The sequence below is a fragment of the Colletotrichum chrysophilum genome, assembly GCF_026319265.1.
Source record: "Colletotrichum chrysophilum strain AFK26 chromosome Unknown scaffold_46, whole genome shotgun sequence".
Lineage (NCBI taxonomy): Eukaryota > Fungi > Ascomycota > Sordariomycetes > Glomerellales > Glomerellaceae > Colletotrichum > Colletotrichum chrysophilum.
The window spans coordinates 53,033-69,490 of record NW_026517333.1 but is presented as its reverse complement, the minus strand read 5'-3'; the positions used below and the strand labels follow the sequence as shown (position 1 = coordinate 69,490).

Here is a 16,458-nt window from a genome sequence, read left to right as displayed (position 1 = left end):
GAAGCATCTTCGGCCACGGTTCAGTCGCGCCGTGGGCAGTCCAGTTCTTTTCCCTGCTGCCTGTCAGGCCATGAACGAAGACAATGCTGGAGACACATTATCAGTAGGTTGTTCGCATGAGCTTCTGATCACTTCTAGCAAGCATACTCAACCAGAACATCACCATCCGGGCTGTGGAGCAATTTGATGCCTGATGGAAACTGATCGGGTAGCGGCTCGGGAAGTCCTGATGGTGGTTTTTGGGGGCGATTTCGGTCCGCATTTCGAAATCTAGAGGAAAGCCACTTCATTTCTGGCTGTTGATCCAGATAAACAAGCCAATTTAACTCACAACACACATCAAAGACACCTTCTGTTAGAAGAAATGACAAAGTCGAGAAATTTGGAGATCTCTCGGGCATGGAGGGAATGTCGGCTTACGTAGCCCAACGCAGCCTGACTAGAGCCTGAACTGCAGCCTGCATCAATAGTCATGCATGGGTTATTCTGAGACCTGGCAGAATGAACTGACAGTTGCTGTCAGCAGAAAACAGAAACCTATTGGATTGAGGCTATCTAATGTGGAGTGGTTTAGTGTAACAATCAGCATTGAAGTCTTCGCGACCAGGTTGCCGCAGCCTGTCTGGAACATAAAGGCAGACTTATACTCTCATAACTATCTGGTCTATTCTCCAGCCGTCAGTGACGGCTCGGTACATCGGCGCTGATTGTCTCCACCTATTGTGCCCGATCGGATCCGAAGGGTGGGTCGTTATCGGCGCATGAGTGTCTATAGTGGGGCATTCCACTGGATCTTTACGGTCTCGCTTCGGCCTCTCCCGCCGACTGAACGGTTTCCCCTCAATTGCGGCAAGGCGTTACACGACCAATAAAGCAACGTCTATGGATTGCAATTAGTTGCAGAGACGTTTACGGAGGAGCTTCCAATTACAGTAGACCTCGTGGGAGTTCCCCGTGTGTTATCCCGGATCTTACTTCGCGGCTTCTACGTTCTATCACAGCTCCCTCAGACATCGTGACCTATCCCAAAGACCAACGTTCACTTGCTCATCCCCACCACTGCTTTTAACACCAATATCATACCTATGGCCGTTCTGAATAGCGGGCAGCTCGTTCAAATAACCCGAGAGGCCCCATCTCGCCTTACAAGTCCGAAGCCTCTCAAAGTCACAGCCTGGGAGCTGTCTCAGTCCCTCATGACCACCAACCAGAGCCTAAATGACATGCCCGCCGTTCCATGAAACCTGCATCCTCTCCCCATTACCAAATGACATCTCACGCGACATGGCATTCTCAATGCACTTACCAAACCACATCCTCCCCATCCCCCTCTCCCTCCCCCTCCCCCGCAACAGGGATAACCGCCATCACCACTCCCCCTCGGGACCCGAGCACGAGGTAAACCTCACCCTCACCTTCCTCCCCTCCAGCATCATCCAAGCAGCCCATCAACCGACTCATGTCCAGAGATAAGATCCCGCTTAACTTTCCGCGCCTGACTCTCTCCCTCTCTCCATCCCTCCATCTCATCGCGTCGCGTCGTTGACTACAACTGACCAGCCCTCAGGGGCGCAGCTCACAGCAACACTCCAGACTACTGATAAGACTTGATGAGATTGAGTTTGTCCTCTTACACGTGTGCATATGCATGTGCATACGCACGTTAGCTACACCTTTCAGCATCTCCGTCGGGACCGGCAGCCCGCGACGACAGCATCTACAAAGAACCGAAAACGTGCTCGCGAGATTTAAGTTCCATCCCCCATGCATCTCCGTCGTAACTTGAATGTTTAATCGGTCGAAGTGTCCGTCGGGAGCGCGGCACGCTACGCAGCTCGCTCCGAGGAGATCCAGGTGTTCCTCACGCGACGACGTGATAGATGACTCGGTTCCGGCCGCATAACCAACTCTCTGTGATGAAATAAAGTTATATGGTGAATCAAATGCCATTTCTCTACCAATATGGTGTTTTTCGTAATCACCTACCAGTAGTGGCGACATTTGCCAATTTCGTTGCGTGTTTTTTGTACAGTTTTTATGTCAAAACTCACAGCAAAAGAAGACGATGATAATGGTTTACCTAGAACCCCCCCAATACCCTCCAATCACCTCCAAACCTCTTGGAATAGTTCATAAAACCGTATTGAACCAGTCGAAGGCTCGGATTCACATTCTTACTCGCCTAACGTTATCAAAAGAGCGATCTTGTTGCTCTTCGACATTGCTCACGTGACCCATGATGCGCGGCACGCGACACGCCCCACCTGCCCCCAAGGTCTCTCAGCCAGCACAACTGAGATAGTAGGTCATCGAATTGAGTAAATCAGATTCTGTTCAATAGTCGGTAATCATCGCAAGAACTTTTCACTCGATATCTGACGCACTAAAAAGAGATCTTGAGAGAAATCAGAGCGTAAATTCGGCATTCATTATATATGCAGCTATGCTTCATGGTCAGAGGCGACAAGACCATTGTGACCGAAAATGCAGACACCTGAGGTGACCCATCATTAAAAACCATCAAACCCATAACGCCGGAAATGCAGCAAAGTCGTAATTGGTACAAACACCCCCACCACCCGAGCCTCCCAAGCATGCAAAAATTAAAAATCCACGACATTCTTCAGCTGCTGCCGGCCAATGCAAGATGAATCATGTCTCTAGATCCGACCGAGACAAGATGCATATTGGCGTGGCCTCGCAAGCGCGCACATGCAGGTTTCCGTGACAACTTGCGTATGCATTCCACAATCACGCCTGGTCTCCGTCCTTGGCCTCGCGGCGCCCCGAGTAGAGGTGGAACTGCACAAAGATGATGCAGTCTTCGGCGATGGTGCCGAACGACCCCAGGAGCCAGGGGAGCGCGTTGAGGAGGTAGTCCTTGTCCTGCTTGAAGGCGAGCAGGCTGGCGCCGTAGGTGAAGTTTCCGGTGAGGGAGAGGAGGAAGAAGAGCAGCGCGAGACCTGTTCAATACTGCGTTAGCACGCGTTGCACTTTCGAAAAGCAGATACCCAAAGAGACGTACCTTCGCAAGACTTCTCCTGCCAGTTCTTGATGATCTGCGGGATGCGCGCGCACAGGTAGCACACGGCGGAGACGTATCCCAGAAACAAGCCGACCTTCTCCATGGTGCCCTTAACCTCCTCGGGCGCGCCGACGTCAATGTCAGGCGAGTTCCACGCGCCGGCCTTGTAGCTGACGAACCAGCCCAACGCGCCGACGAGGTACACGGCGAAGATGCTCAGCGTGTTGTGCAGCCACGGGTTGCTGTCGGGGGTCTCGTCCTCGCCGGTGACCATCTTGCGGAGGGGGTCGAGTGAGCTCTCGTTGTGCACGGCGTGGCGGCGGTGGGAGCCGGGCAGGCCCGCGGAGGAGGAGCGTCGGCGCGCGAGGAGCGGCTCGTCTTCGGTGGGCTCCGCGCCGGTCGCAGTGACGTGGGCGGAGGAGCGGCGGCGGGAGGCGCGGCGGGCGTTCTTGGTGTTGTAGTAGACGCATTGCGAGATGAGAACGAGGTCGGCGACGCAGAAGTAGGAGGCGAGGGCGACTGCTGTGGGCGCGAGGTGGGTGAAGAGGGCGCCTGTTCGGAGGTTTTTCGAGTCAGTGCGTGCTTCTCTTAGTGGGAGAAATTTTCGGTGTTGTTGGTGGTCGTAACGACGACTTTGGCAGACAGAGAACTGGGGCGCGTGGTGTTTCGGAGGCGTCAAAAGTATCGCGGGGTCGTGTTCTTCTTACCTAGCAGGTTCGTCACGTCACCGAGGAGCCAGACGATGAGGAAGGCCATGGAGAGGCCATCTGCGCTTTGCGCCTTGTAGTTGGCGATAAGCTGGGGAAGCTATTCACAACGTCAGCAAATTGGCAATTCGAAAATGATGCTCACGTGCTTCGGAGACTCTCCAGAAAGACGCACCAGAAGGCAGATCCAGGCGGTCAAGCTGATGCTGCCAAAGATGCCGGATAACGCATCTTCAACTTTGGGTGTCTGCGATAAGGCGGCGTAGGCCGTAACGGCGAATGAAGCCATGGTGTCTGATTTCCTCCGAAGACGCGATTGAACAGTGCAGGACTGGCGTAACGTCTGCTGAAGCAAGGGGAGAGGAAGAAGCAGAGCCGCCTTTTGTCGTGTGTCTGGCCGTGGTCAGGTGGGTTGGGAAGATCAAGTGGGATGGTTGGAAGCAGAGTCACGCAGCAGGAATTGATAGGCCGGCTACGGATAGCCACCCGTCGTCCAACCATCCACCTTGCTCGCCGTTATCTTGCTATCGGTTGCGGTCAAGCGCGGCGATAAGAGACGGGACCCTGCATGACATAGCCAATGGGTTGAAAAAACCTTGGCGACACGCTCAAGAGGGAAATTAGTGGGGGTCACGGCGGTGTGGCATGACTCCAGTCTCCCGCAAAACCTGATGGAAAGGCGGGCTTACCGCCACTTTTTCTCTGATGTGGGTGCTGTGGGAAGAAGCTGAGCTCAGCACGCCAATGAGACGAGGTTATTTGGTCATCGCAGCTGAGAGCTGCAAGCCAGAGCTGAGATGAAGAAGCCTCACTGAAAAGAGCATTACTGCGTAGGCAAGCTTACTTGTTGCCTTGCATCAGCATCGAGATGAACCGGCTAGCTCAGCCCAGATTTGCACAGATTGGCTGTCTTGATGCATATGCGATGGGCGCCCATCATCCGAAGTTTAAAAGCCCGTTGATCCTGCTGATGGCGGTGACCAATCGAAGACTGTCAGAGGAACTTGCATTCAATGGCACCACTCGTTGGTCACCGGACATCCGTCGGGCGTCATCTTTTTCCGATGCCAGATCAGGGGCACGTGGCTGCCCTCACCTGCACCGCCATGATTCGCTGTGGCTGATGCAGTCTTGATGGTGGGTAGGCGTGCTGCAGATGCTTGGGTGAGGTCCGTTCCTCGGCCAACTTGCCGGCCTGCACTGCGGCCTGTTGACGTGGGGGATGCAGAGCAGATGCGCTGGTGACCCGACCACGCGTCGCCATTTAAGCTCGCGTCGTCCGGCCTTGTCTTTGGACGGTGTATTTGGTTGAAAGGTCTCCGTCGCTTGCTGTCTTGTTTTCTAGCGTATCTTGCGTACTCAATCTCGCGATAGTTTGGACTTGTCGCTTGCACTGTGCCACCGAATCCGACCCCGATACCACCCGTGATTTCGTTGTACGCAGCCATGAAGCTGTCTAGCACCGTTGCGCTGCTTGGCGCGTCCCTGCCTGGTGCTGTGGCGTGGGGAAGTAAGTGTCTCTTTCGCCCAGCCCCGTCTGCCGTCCCCGGAGTCGTCTCCGGTGGAGGCGCTGGTCTCCGGTATCGCCAGTGTTGTCACTGCCGCTGACCGTCATCGCTGCAGGCTTGGGCCACATCACAACCGCATACATCGCAAGCCACTTCGTTGCCAACACCACAGAGACCTTCTTCCAGGACCTCTTGCGGAACGACACCGAACATTACCTGGCAGGTGTGGCAACGTGGGCCGATACCATTCGCTACACCAGATGGGGTCATTTCACGGGTCCCTTCCACTTCATCGATGCCCACGACAGCCCGCCTGACTATTGCGGCATCGACTTTGAAAGGGACTGCAAGGCGGAGGGCTGCGTTGTCACTGCGTTAGCAAACTACACCACCAGGTCGCTGGATACGAAGCTCAGCGGTTGGGAGCGCAATCAAGCGGCTCGCTTCGTCGTCCACTTCATCGGCGATATCCACCAGCCACTTCACAACGAAGACGTCGCTCGAGGGGGCAACGGAATCCACGTGAAGTGGTATGGCACCGACTTCAACCTGCACCACGTATGGGATAGCTCCATCGCTGAGAAACTGATCGGTGGCGCTCGTCGTCGTCCGTACGACAACGCGAAACGCTGGGCGGACGAGCTCGCGGATGAGATCAAGACGGGCAAGTTCGCCGCGCAAAAGGCGGATTGGCTGAAGACGCTCGACTTCAACGACGTCAAGGCGACTGCCCTTGCGTGGGCAGGAGAGGGAAACGCATTCGTCTGCACCCACGGTATGTCGATCGCCCGAGGACGGCTCCCCACAACCCGCGTGGTGACGTTTAAACTGACTTAAGCTTGAAAGTGTTCCCCGAAGGCCCGCGTGCGATCGCCGGACAGGAGCTCGGGGGTGAATACTTCCAGAAGGCGGCGCCAGTCATCGAGCTCCAGGTCGCCAAGGCAGGCGTGCGAATGGCGGCTTGGCTCGACCTTATTGCAGCAGCGTATACGCAGGCGACGACGGGGACGACGAAGATGGACAGCGCCGAGGGTAACAAGGACGGCAACACCGATGTGGGCGGCGCCGACATGGGCTCGGAGGAATTGTGATGGAGATGAGACGCCAAGCATGTTCCGTCGATTATGACCCCCGTTCCAGTTTCCTTACAAGTAGATCCCCTCGTTTCTCCCGCAGGGCAAAACGTGTTTTGAGGCAGCGAAAGCTTGGCTTGCCTCGCCGACTGTGATTGGGGGCTCATACTGCGTAATCTGAATTCTGCTTATCTCCGCGCGATGGTATTTCCGCTCAGGTGCAGCATCGGGCTGAGGCCGACCACAATGCGGGCCATCTGACGATGGCCGATGGGTGGCTTGCCAAGGGCTTTTGACAGCTTTGCCAACGTGACCTTTGATAAGTCTGATCGGTACCGAAGCCTCTGGATCGGCAGCTCACGGACCCGGAGAGTGCTTGACGGACCGGCGTTGCGGAAGAAGGTGATCACGCCGGGGGCGTTGTAGCCTTGGCCGGGCGTTCAACGGCCCAACAGCGGCAGAATGTCTCTCTGATGACGGCGCAGGTTTGATTAGCAAGGGAAGAATGTTTCCCAGAGCGACACTCGGCAAACGTTTCCTGGCCTAGGGAAAGTGGCGTGATGTCGACGTCCTGGGCGGGGGGATTTGGAATCCGCCATCTGTCCTTGGAGCGTCACCTTTCAAGTCCAGCCGTGACAGCGGCGGGGCGTGGCATTTGGGATGATAGGTGACGTCTGGCAAGGTGGAGGGAGGGCTGCCATCGTTCTCGATGCCCTTGCCGAGGGTCCGAGTCCCAGCAAGAGGCGCAAAGGGGATTGGATGCCGTTGGAAGCGCATGGCAGGATTGCTGGACGGGATTGGCACGGCTTCTGCGCATCTCTCAGCGCAATATTGCGGCGACGGGCGGTCCATGCTTTGTTCCTTCCTTTGGCGAGGGTGGTGTTTGCCTCTTCCGACGGTCGTCGAGTTTCAACATGGTCGTCCCGAGCTGGGATGAAAGGCAGGCATGCGGCCCGGGTTCGAGGAGAATGCCTGCAGCGAGGTTCGACGGGAAGTGTGGCGGAAGCGAGGTTGGACCGGTTGACACGAGTGACAAGACGGGCAAGAAAGTTGAGGTGAACCTGTTTCACCATTGGTTTTTTGGCACAGGCTTCAAACTCAGCCTCGTGTCGCAGAATGGTGCGCCCCCTTGGCGGAGGTGCGGTGGGCCTCTCTCTCGACTTTTTCTCGCTTGTCTGTGCAGGGGTTGCCGTCCGGAGTCGCATCGAGCAGGCAAACCGGATCTGTGGGCCACTGGCGAAGGAAGGATTCACTTGATAGACCAGCCCTTTAATTGATTGTTCCTGCATCTCGAGGGGCTGATGATGAGACCAAGATGGGGGGGCACCAGCTTGCCGTGTGCCGAGGGCTTGGTGTGCTGGACGTGTTGGTGCAAATTTTATGGTTTCGCGAGGAGATCTTTTGGGGACGAATGACCTCAAGCGAGCCGATGACCCGTTTGTTTGGGAAGGAGGAGGAGGAAAACACGGCTCGTATTGATATCGTGAGCGGCACAGAATTGCCATCGGCCAGAAAGACTGCCCGTCCCCCATGCCGGTTCTCCAGCAGCCCACGCCGATGACGGCAGGCGAGCCAAACGTGCTAGTATGGGTGTTGGCGGACTTCCGTGCCATCCACCGAAACGGAAAAAGCGTTGGCGCTATGGCAAGGCTATCTGTCAGTTTAGATTGCTCGTAAATTGGGTGTGGGCGATCGATAGCATTAAACTCAGGAACGTTTAAAAATTGCCCGACAGCCCAGAATCCAGAATAGACCTCGAGTGCGCCAAAATGGGCAACTTGTCGAGTCGTATACGACGTGTTGACACTGCAAAATAACAGACGAAATGCAAATCGAAACCGTCATCCCATGGATAAGCATCTTGTCGTCCAGGGGTTGGCCATGAGGAAGATCAGATTGACTTTTCTCGGATGGCTCATGCAGGGCGACGCCGACGGTCCAATCGCAGCCCGACTGAGGAGGCGTCGTCCAGTCAGCGACGGATTGACAGGCAGGCCGTTCGAGAGAGACGAACAGAGGAAGAATGGCAAAGGCGGCATGGGCAGCCATGGAAGAGCGGCGGGAGGGTAGATGGGAGACACGGGGTGAAGCAGCGCCGATGGCCAGGGACTCCACGTCTTGCCCCTGCCGGTCCCACGTCGAGTGTGAGCTTCCCAGGCGTGCCAGGGTTGAAAAGGCGGGGCGGGTCTTAGCGGACGGGATGCTAGAGGCAACCTTAAAAGTGTGTTAAGGGAAGGGGTGAACCTGACCATTCCTCATTTGGACGGCCGTTGTGGGTTCTTGGGATCTCCGCGACGGGGCCGCTGCAGGTACCGAGTGCTGGTGGTAGGGACTGAGCGAGATGGGAGATAAGGCACAGGGGTACGTACCGCCCTCCTGCCCTCCTTCTCGACGCGGGCAGCTTTCAGTGCACAGCTCCTTCTCACCGTTTTGGCAGAGGAGAAGCCCAGAGGAGCACGAGGAGGCACGTCTCCTTCCTGACACCAACACCTACCACACCAAAAAGCGCATTCCCTGCATTTGCGTGCCTCGTCTTCTGGTGAGGGTGGCTCGCCCTCTTTTCTCTAACCGTCAGACAGAGGGGCGCCGCAGCCACTCGTCCCAGGGGCCTGGCCGTCATCCGAAGTTGCCGAGTGGAAGATTAGGTTTATTGGATGTTTGATGCCATCACCGTTGCGCGCGCAGGGCATCGCATCGCAGCCCTCGTCCTCGCTTCTCTCGCATCCCCATGCTGGCCTCCTTGCGGGCACTTTTGCTGTTTGCTTCTGTGCCGCCTCCTCCTCGAAACTCCACATTCCGACCCAACACAGCAAGAAGAACACCGCGGCGTCGTTGCTGCTGCCGTCAACCGGCGAGTCAACTCCGCGGCCCCCCACGACCGGCGCCGAGGAGCCGCCCACCCGTGCCCTCCTCGCCAAGCAATACGAGGCACTCGCTCACGATGCAAGCGAGGCACACGATACCTCGAGTGCCACGGTGGGGAGGAGCCCTTAGGAGCAAGCTTTTGGGTGGAACAAAATGCGGTAGAGATTTGAAATGGATTTGGCAGGCACCTATGATGCCATGCTGATATGCGGTACGATGCGATGCGATGCGCCTGGTTACAGCGATCCCGTCCAGTCCAGTCCAGTCCAGCTTGCTGAAGCCGCCGTCCCGGATTTAGGCCGGCGCTTCGATGGTAATGCAGTCGGGCAGGGCAGGGCAGGACGAGACAGCGGCTGTTATCGTCTTGGTGCGACTGACGGGCCGTCGCACTAACATTGTACCACATTATGTGTGTCTCGCCCCGTTGAGGACCCCCGAACCGTTCAGACCGTTCCGCTGCCAATCATCCATTTGCCGCTCCTCTCCGGCCAAGACTGAGACCGCTGCGTGTCGCGGGTGCCCGCAAAGCACCACAGAAAACCGAGCCACGGAAAAGAAAGGGGGAGTCGGACGAACTCGAAAACGAGAAACAGCGCGGCTCGAAGGAAGATCGCCGAACTGGCGACGGCAATCAGAAAAACCCATCGCGTTCATCACGATGCCTGGTGTGCGTGCGTGTTCCTCAGAACGGATTGCTGGCGCCGTGATGCCGTGGTACCGTGCAGGCGCTGGACGGACGGCAGCCAACGTTTGTAGCGTGCGCGTCACTCGTCTGGGCGTCAATCCAGACTGAAGGGCAGCCGGTGTCCGGAAGCAAATCATGGGCGATCCCTCAAGGCTTAGCATGAGGTGCTAACCATAATTCGCGACTCAGGAATTAAGGTCATCCGCACCGTTGGGGTGGGCACTGAGGTTAAAGTTGGCTGTCGACGGAGCCAAAAACTACAGCGTGCCATCCGTCTCAACGCCCTAAGCAGGGGGGGCTGACAGGCTGTCATGAGCGCTGAAGGGTGTCTCGCTGGCTGCTGCTATTGCTATTCCTAATGCTGTGAAGGAGGGAGATTGCAACGGAGGAGGCGCCGCTCAGACGGTCAAACCTTACCTTGCCTTACTCTGTAGGTACTAAGGCATCTAAGGTAGGTATCGACGTATCGAAGGTAGAGACCCAAGGTCTTGTCAACCGCGCTTAAGGAGGTCGAAAATGTCGTCCAGTGTCTCGTTTCGCTTCATCGACGCCTCGGGCGAAACGCCATTTGCCTGATGTCCTGGGCGCCCCACCTCCTTATTGGCTCGCTAAGCCGCGCCGGGGCCATGTGGAGCCTCCATGACCCCATTCTGCGACGAAAGGAGCCGCATCAGACATGACGACTTTTCCATTTCCACCTCTGTGCCGTCTCTCTCCAACACCAATTCCCACTTCGCTGCTACTCACCAGGCCGCCAGGCTGCTGCCAACCCATCTTCTCCCCCAAACTATACGGAACGGCCTGAACTTGCCCTGCCCGCCAGGTTCGACTCAAGTTCCTGTCCCGTTACCTGCTACCTGCCATCCTGTTGAGTCGGGAACTGTCCGTCCTGGACGGCCACCGTCATTGGCAGCGGTCACCCCTGCTCCGACGTAGCTTGTCCTACCAACGGGCCTACTTTCTACACACTTTCTACACACAACCGCTGTCTTACTAACAACTTTGTCGCCGTTCCCATCCCATGCCACTCCCATCAACCCCTGCCACAGGCGAAGCTCAGATCTCTCTCTTCCCTCGTCGCCTCGATCCCGAATCCTCTAGTTCTTAGTTCTCCCCGGAGGCGTCCTCCCCTGTCAGCTAGCTGTCGCATCGCATCTCATCAGACAGATGCCACCCCCGTGCTAGTCTCTGCCTCTCCGTCTCTGCCTCGCTTTCGACTCCATCCCGCTGCCGTTCTTCCACTCTGCCGCCCTCGTTCTCGTCTTGCTGGGTACAGCAGTCTGCTATCCAGAGCCCCCAAAACCGTCTCCCACGCCCCTTGCTCGTCATCCGCTGCGGGTTCGCATACCGCAGCCCATGGGTCTGCACGGGGATCGGATGCTAAGCAGCATCCATGTGTTCACCCCCCAGCCCTTCGTTTGAGGCGCACACTCTGTTGCTCCCTCTGCCTCCTCCTGCTGCTGCTGCTGCTGCTACCGCTCCTCCTCCTGTCAGTGAGCCCTAGTCTCCTCTCCTCGCCCGCTGCCCTCTCCTCCCAAACCTCCCCTGCGCCGCGTTTTGGACTCGTGGAGACGATTCCTCCTCCCAAGCAAGCCATGGGTGCCTGTCTCCGTCCCCACGACCCCCCGGTCCCCTGTCCATACCGGCAGCAGCCTGCAACCACAGCCCTGCGCATATAAGACTCCATATCTTGGCATTTCAGACTATTTTGTTCCCGCCCTCCCCTTCTTAATCCGCAGTCACTCAGCTTCGATCATTCCTTTCGACCCTCCAACCTTTATTTTCCATTCTTCCTGTTGCCTCACGCTGGGAGTGTGTCTTCACATTCATTCATTCATTTCAATTTCAGCTGCGTATCCGGTGTCTGTGACCGTTCCTTTCGTACTCTACTCTGTTCGCTCCTCGGTCTGGAACCACCCCTTCGAACGACAACTATAGTATTTTATTGAGAGCGACTCGGTCGACAGCACCCTTCGAACTCCCTCGATTCGACAACTTTTGTACCCGAGATCAAGATGCAGATCAAGAACCTCGTCGCAGCCCTTGCGGGCATGGCCGTCGTCGCCGAGGCCGGCGTCACCTTCATGGACATCGACTCTCCTCTGAGCGCCGCCTTGGCTAAGCGTCAGCAGCGTGGTGGAAACCGTGGTGGAAACCAGGGCAACAACGGCCAGAACAACAACAACAACAACGGAGGCAACAACAACGCCAACAACGGCCAGCTCTGCTTGCAGACCAACGCCGTCCAGAAGGGTTCTCAGTCTGCCGGAACGCCCGCTGCCCAGCAGGCCCAGTCCGCTACGTGAGTATACGGAGCCCATCAAAGCCCGGGAAAGTACTAACCACTCTGGCCAGTGACAACGCCAACTTCATCAACTTCTGCTCCGGCTCCACTCTCACCGATGGCAAGCAGATCACCGCTGGATCTTGCAACGGTATCGTCATGGGCAAGATTCCCTCCAACACCAAGATGGTTTCCACCGTCCTGCAGAACCCCCCTCACAACGGCAACATTGCGGCCAACCAGGACTTTGACGTTCAACTCAAGGTCAACAACCTGGCTGCCGGTTCCTTCACTGATGCCCAGGCCACCTACTACTCCGCTCCTCAGAACGTCAACGGCCAGGGCCAGATTGTCGGTCACGTTCACGTCACCATCCAGGACATGGGCAACTCCCTCACTCCCAACCAGCCTCTGGATGCGTCCAAGTTCGTGTTCTTCAAGGGTATCAACGATGCCGGTGACGGCAACGGCAACCTGAAGGCCACCGTCACCGGTGGTCTCCCCGCCGGAAACTACCGCGTCTGCACTATGTCTTCCGCCTCCAACCACCAGCCTGTTCTGATGCCCGTCGCTCAGCGTGGTGCCCAGGACGACTGCAACAAGTTCACCGTTGGCGGAAACGGCGGCAACAACGGAGGAAACAACGGCGGCAACAACGGTGGCAATAACAACAACAACAACGCCAACGCTGGAGGCAACAACGGCCAGAACGCCAACAACGGCCAGAGTGAGTAACCCCTCAGACTTCATGATTCTGAAGCTAACCACTGGGACAGACGGCGGCAACCGCGGAGGTAAGCAGAACGCCGGAAAGAGGGCTCAAGGCGGCAACCGCGCTGCTGGTGCGGGACAACGAGGCGCCGGTCAAGGAGGTAATGCCAACAACGCATAACACCTTAGAACCCCCCTTTGCATTTCGCACACTGAACCCAAGGCATTTTCATTTTCTTTTCCCCCTTCTCCCCCCCCTCTCTCCCTCGCCCTCGCGCTAATACCCACACCCAAGCCTTTCCTGGAGGATTCCCTGGTGCTCAGAATGGAGGAGGCTTCCCTGGCGGCCAGAACGGTGGAAACCCGTTCGGGCAAGGCCAATTCCCTGGATTCGGTAACCCTGGTGCGGCCACTTCACAAACCCAGTCCGGACAGAATGCACAAGGTTCCGCAGATGCTAACACGTCCGCTCAGGACGGGGACGCCGCCAGTAAACCCGCCTCGTCGGCAACTTCTTCGGTAGCCTCGTCGGCAGCGGTGCCGACCCAGACCGGAGGCGCCTCCGGCAACTCCAACAACAACGCCAACGGTAACTCTTCCGGATCCGCTGGTGGCAAGGGAGGCGCAACGTCGAACGCAATCCTCGGGCTCGCGGCCCCGGCGGTCACGGACTCGGGCGATAGCAGCCGACCCTTCTCCGTCAACGGCAACTCTTTCATCTCCAAGGCCAACGCCGTGCAGCGTGCCTGCGACATTCAACGGAATTCCTGCTTCAATGCTATCAACGGTGGACAGGGTAACGGGGCTTCCACATCCGAATGCGATGCCCAGGTCCAGGCCTGCATCCAGGAGCTCTCGTAATCGAATCCCCTCTTGAGTGTTTTCCCCCATTTCTTCTGCGACGAACGACGACGACGATGACCCCGAGGATTGGAATATTTGACGGCACCGCTCACCCAACGGGGCTACCCTACCGACAATTACTATTACCCCCCGATGATGGGTTTACGACAAAAATGTTCTGGTGTTCTTTTGTTTTTTTCTCTTTGTGAGAGTCGTCCAACCTTTTTCGACGACGAATGGGTCTACACACAATGATGGTTTTATTACTAGACGAATCTTGGTTGCCAATGGGTCGTGGGCACCGTGTTGGTGGTTTTTCTTTATTTTTGTTGTTTACTCCTGGATCATGAAAAACCGTTTACCCCCCCGATACCACACACAACATTGGCAGAGCAACCCTCAACACACCTCCCCGTATTATTGTTCTAATGTCCCCCCCTCCTCCTACCTCCTCCTCGACGACCACCCAAACCGTTTTCATGATCGAAACCTTTCTGTACATTTAGAGGGAGTTGTTTTCTTTTCCGTTGACAGGATACGCAGCATGGCTTGGAAAGAAATGGAAGACACAATTCCAGTAGAGTGCACATAATCTTTTGTTCACTTTTTTCTTCGGTCATGTTCTCTTCAGATGCGCAGCTCGTGTGATTTCATTGCTACTAACTTCGACATGACAAACTCCGAGTGGGTGGTGGGCTAGCTTCCGCCAACAGCCTGACAACCTTAATCTCACTTGGGTTGAACACTCACCTTCAGGCCAGCGAATCTTGGGGTGGCAGGAGGTATACCGAAAGCAACGACAGAAAGTGTGGTGATGGTGTGGGATGCCCCAGTCCAAGCTGCGGCGTCTGATCATCGCCCTCTCGTCTCGTCTCCCTCTCTTTTCTGGCTGGCACATTCATGCAATCCGATTATGTCAGCCTGCCATCCCGCGCAATTGAAGAAATCCGTGCCAGCAATCTAGGTCTTGGCAGGTGTCGGGGGACGAGGGGGGGGAGGTCGCGGACCTTGGTCCGAAACACGAGGTGGTTTGTGCGTTGTCGAGACGGCGTTTCATGTGATTTTTCTGTGGTCCGGAGTTGGGACGGAGAAGCGGTGGTCTGTGACGTTGGGGCTTAGGGGGCAGCTGTTGACAGGGGGGTTTAGGTGGTTTGCTGTTTGGGTGTGATGTCACGCTGTGCCGGGGGTCTAGATTTAATTAGGAGAATTTTCTTTAGAGGGCATGCTTAGCGTCCTTGGGTCCCCATTCCCCTTTTCTTCAGATTGATTGATGTTTAAATATGGCCTTATCTCATCTTTCTTGCGTCGCGCCGCTGGATGGGTGGAAAGTGGGAGGTGTTTTGATGTGGAAAGGTTTATTTTCATGACTCTCTCTTTCTGCGTCTGTCTCTTCTTGCTTCGCTTGCCATGCGACGATTGTTATGCTATGCCTTCTTCGCATGTGGCAAGTGCACGATAAGAGAACCCTCGCTATTCGGCCACTTCTGCATCTGTATTTCAGAGTTTTATTTTGGGCTGCGTCGCGATGGTGTGAGTGGGCTTTCCCTCCTCAAGTTCCATGGTGGGAAAACCTTAGAGTGAGGGCATTTCCGGCCGTTATCGTGGGAACCCGACGCGCAAACGAATTTTGAGTTTAGGGACTCTTCTCCGGTTACATTTCCGCATTGTCATCCGTTCTTCTTCCTCGGGCGCTGCTTCGCCGCTCGCCGAAGCGCGCGCTCCAGAGTCGGGAAAACCAGTGTTTTCCTTTTCGGCGGCGTATGTTTTGAGTTGCGTCGACGGGAAAGTCTCCGGTCGGCTTGGCGATGAACGGAAGTCTTGGAGGGCTGAGATAGGTGTTCGGTCGGCGATGGTTTGGGGCTGCATTCTCGAGAGCGGTCTTGGCGGGTTTGCCAAGATGAGGCCTGGAGGGTTGAAGCTGGCGAGGTGTTGAAGATGACGAAGCGAGTCTGCGTCGATGGGTCTGACGCAAACGCGACTGCGCCTGTGATGTAGCATGTTGGAAGTCTTGTCTGATGGAGATGTTTGGATGCTGCTATGGCGCTGTGCCGAGTTGTTTGATCCTGCGGCGGTGGACATGACGCTTGATGGGCCGTGTTGGTTTTGTTTGAATGCTTGGGATTTCTCTCAGTTTCGACGTGCAAGTTTCGCCGTCCACAGGCTGACAACAGCGCGCCGTGGTTGGAGGTCCGGCGGATCTCGGCGCATTTGGAGATCGGCTGGCGAGATCGCTGACTGACGAAGCACTTTGCAGCTGAAGCCTCCGGAACACTTTGAATATCTTCTATCAACACGGACACAGGACGTCTTCCAAATGTTCGACATGACAGCAATACCTCGTTGGCACGCCATCCTTCAGGAGCCTATCGCGCCGATATCCCATCCTCTGGGAGCCGGGTTGCTCAGATCTTGTTCAATCTGGTAACAAGGCCCCTCAAATAGGCTACTGCCAATGGCTCGGAGTGCGCCTTTTAGTATTGTTCAAAACCGAAAGTTCGGGGTCGAAAGCGCAAGTTGCGCTTCTAAAGACGAGAGGGGGCCAAAGACGATGCTCCTGATGGGGCTTAGGATTCGGATGAAAGATCTCTACTTCCACTCTCCAGATGTCCTGAGGTGCCCTCTTTGCGGTACTGTGAACTAATCCTTACGAACTAAACTTACATTCACTCGATCAGTCGTCCATTACCTCGTGACCCGAACCCCCTCCATCTTCACGTGTTTGCCAACGACAACAATCACCAGATTCAGAAGTGGCGT

General features: G+C 56.2%; 3 protein-coding genes across 3 annotated transcripts; 2 read left to right on the top strand and 1 right to left on the bottom strand.

Moving 5' to 3' along the window:
* Positions 1-2,751: 2,751 nt before the first annotated feature.
* Positions 2,752-4,021, bottom strand: COL26b_006295 (uncharacterized protein; the record flags this gene model as incomplete). The annotated part of the gene is made up of 4 exons (XM_053179118.1): positions 2,752-2,963; positions 3,026-3,577; positions 3,733-3,832; positions 3,908-4,021. 4 exons carry the CDS (start codon positions 4,019-4,021, stop codon positions 2,752-2,754), a joined length of 978 nt encoding a protein of 325 aa, XP_053036875.1.
* A 1,157-nt stretch (positions 4,022-5,178) lies between these two features.
* COL26b_006294 (uncharacterized protein) lies at positions 5,179-6,331 on the top strand (the record flags this gene model as incomplete). The annotated part of the gene is made up of 3 exons (XM_053179117.1): positions 5,179-5,242; positions 5,356-6,015; positions 6,087-6,331. The coding sequence occupies 3 exons, from the start codon at positions 5,179-5,181 to the stop codon at positions 6,329-6,331; spliced, it is 969 nt and encodes a 322-aa protein (XP_053036874.1).
* A 5,547-nt stretch (positions 6,332-11,878) lies between these two features.
* Positions 11,879-13,719, top strand: COL26b_006293 (uncharacterized protein; the record flags this gene model as incomplete). Its single annotated transcript, XM_053179116.1, has 4 exons — positions 11,879-12,165; positions 12,219-12,874; positions 12,924-13,019; positions 13,154-13,719. The coding sequence occupies 4 exons, from the start codon at positions 11,879-11,881 to the stop codon at positions 13,717-13,719; spliced, it is 1,605 nt and encodes a 534-aa protein (XP_053036873.1).
* Positions 13,720-16,458: the final 2,739 nt, after the last annotated feature.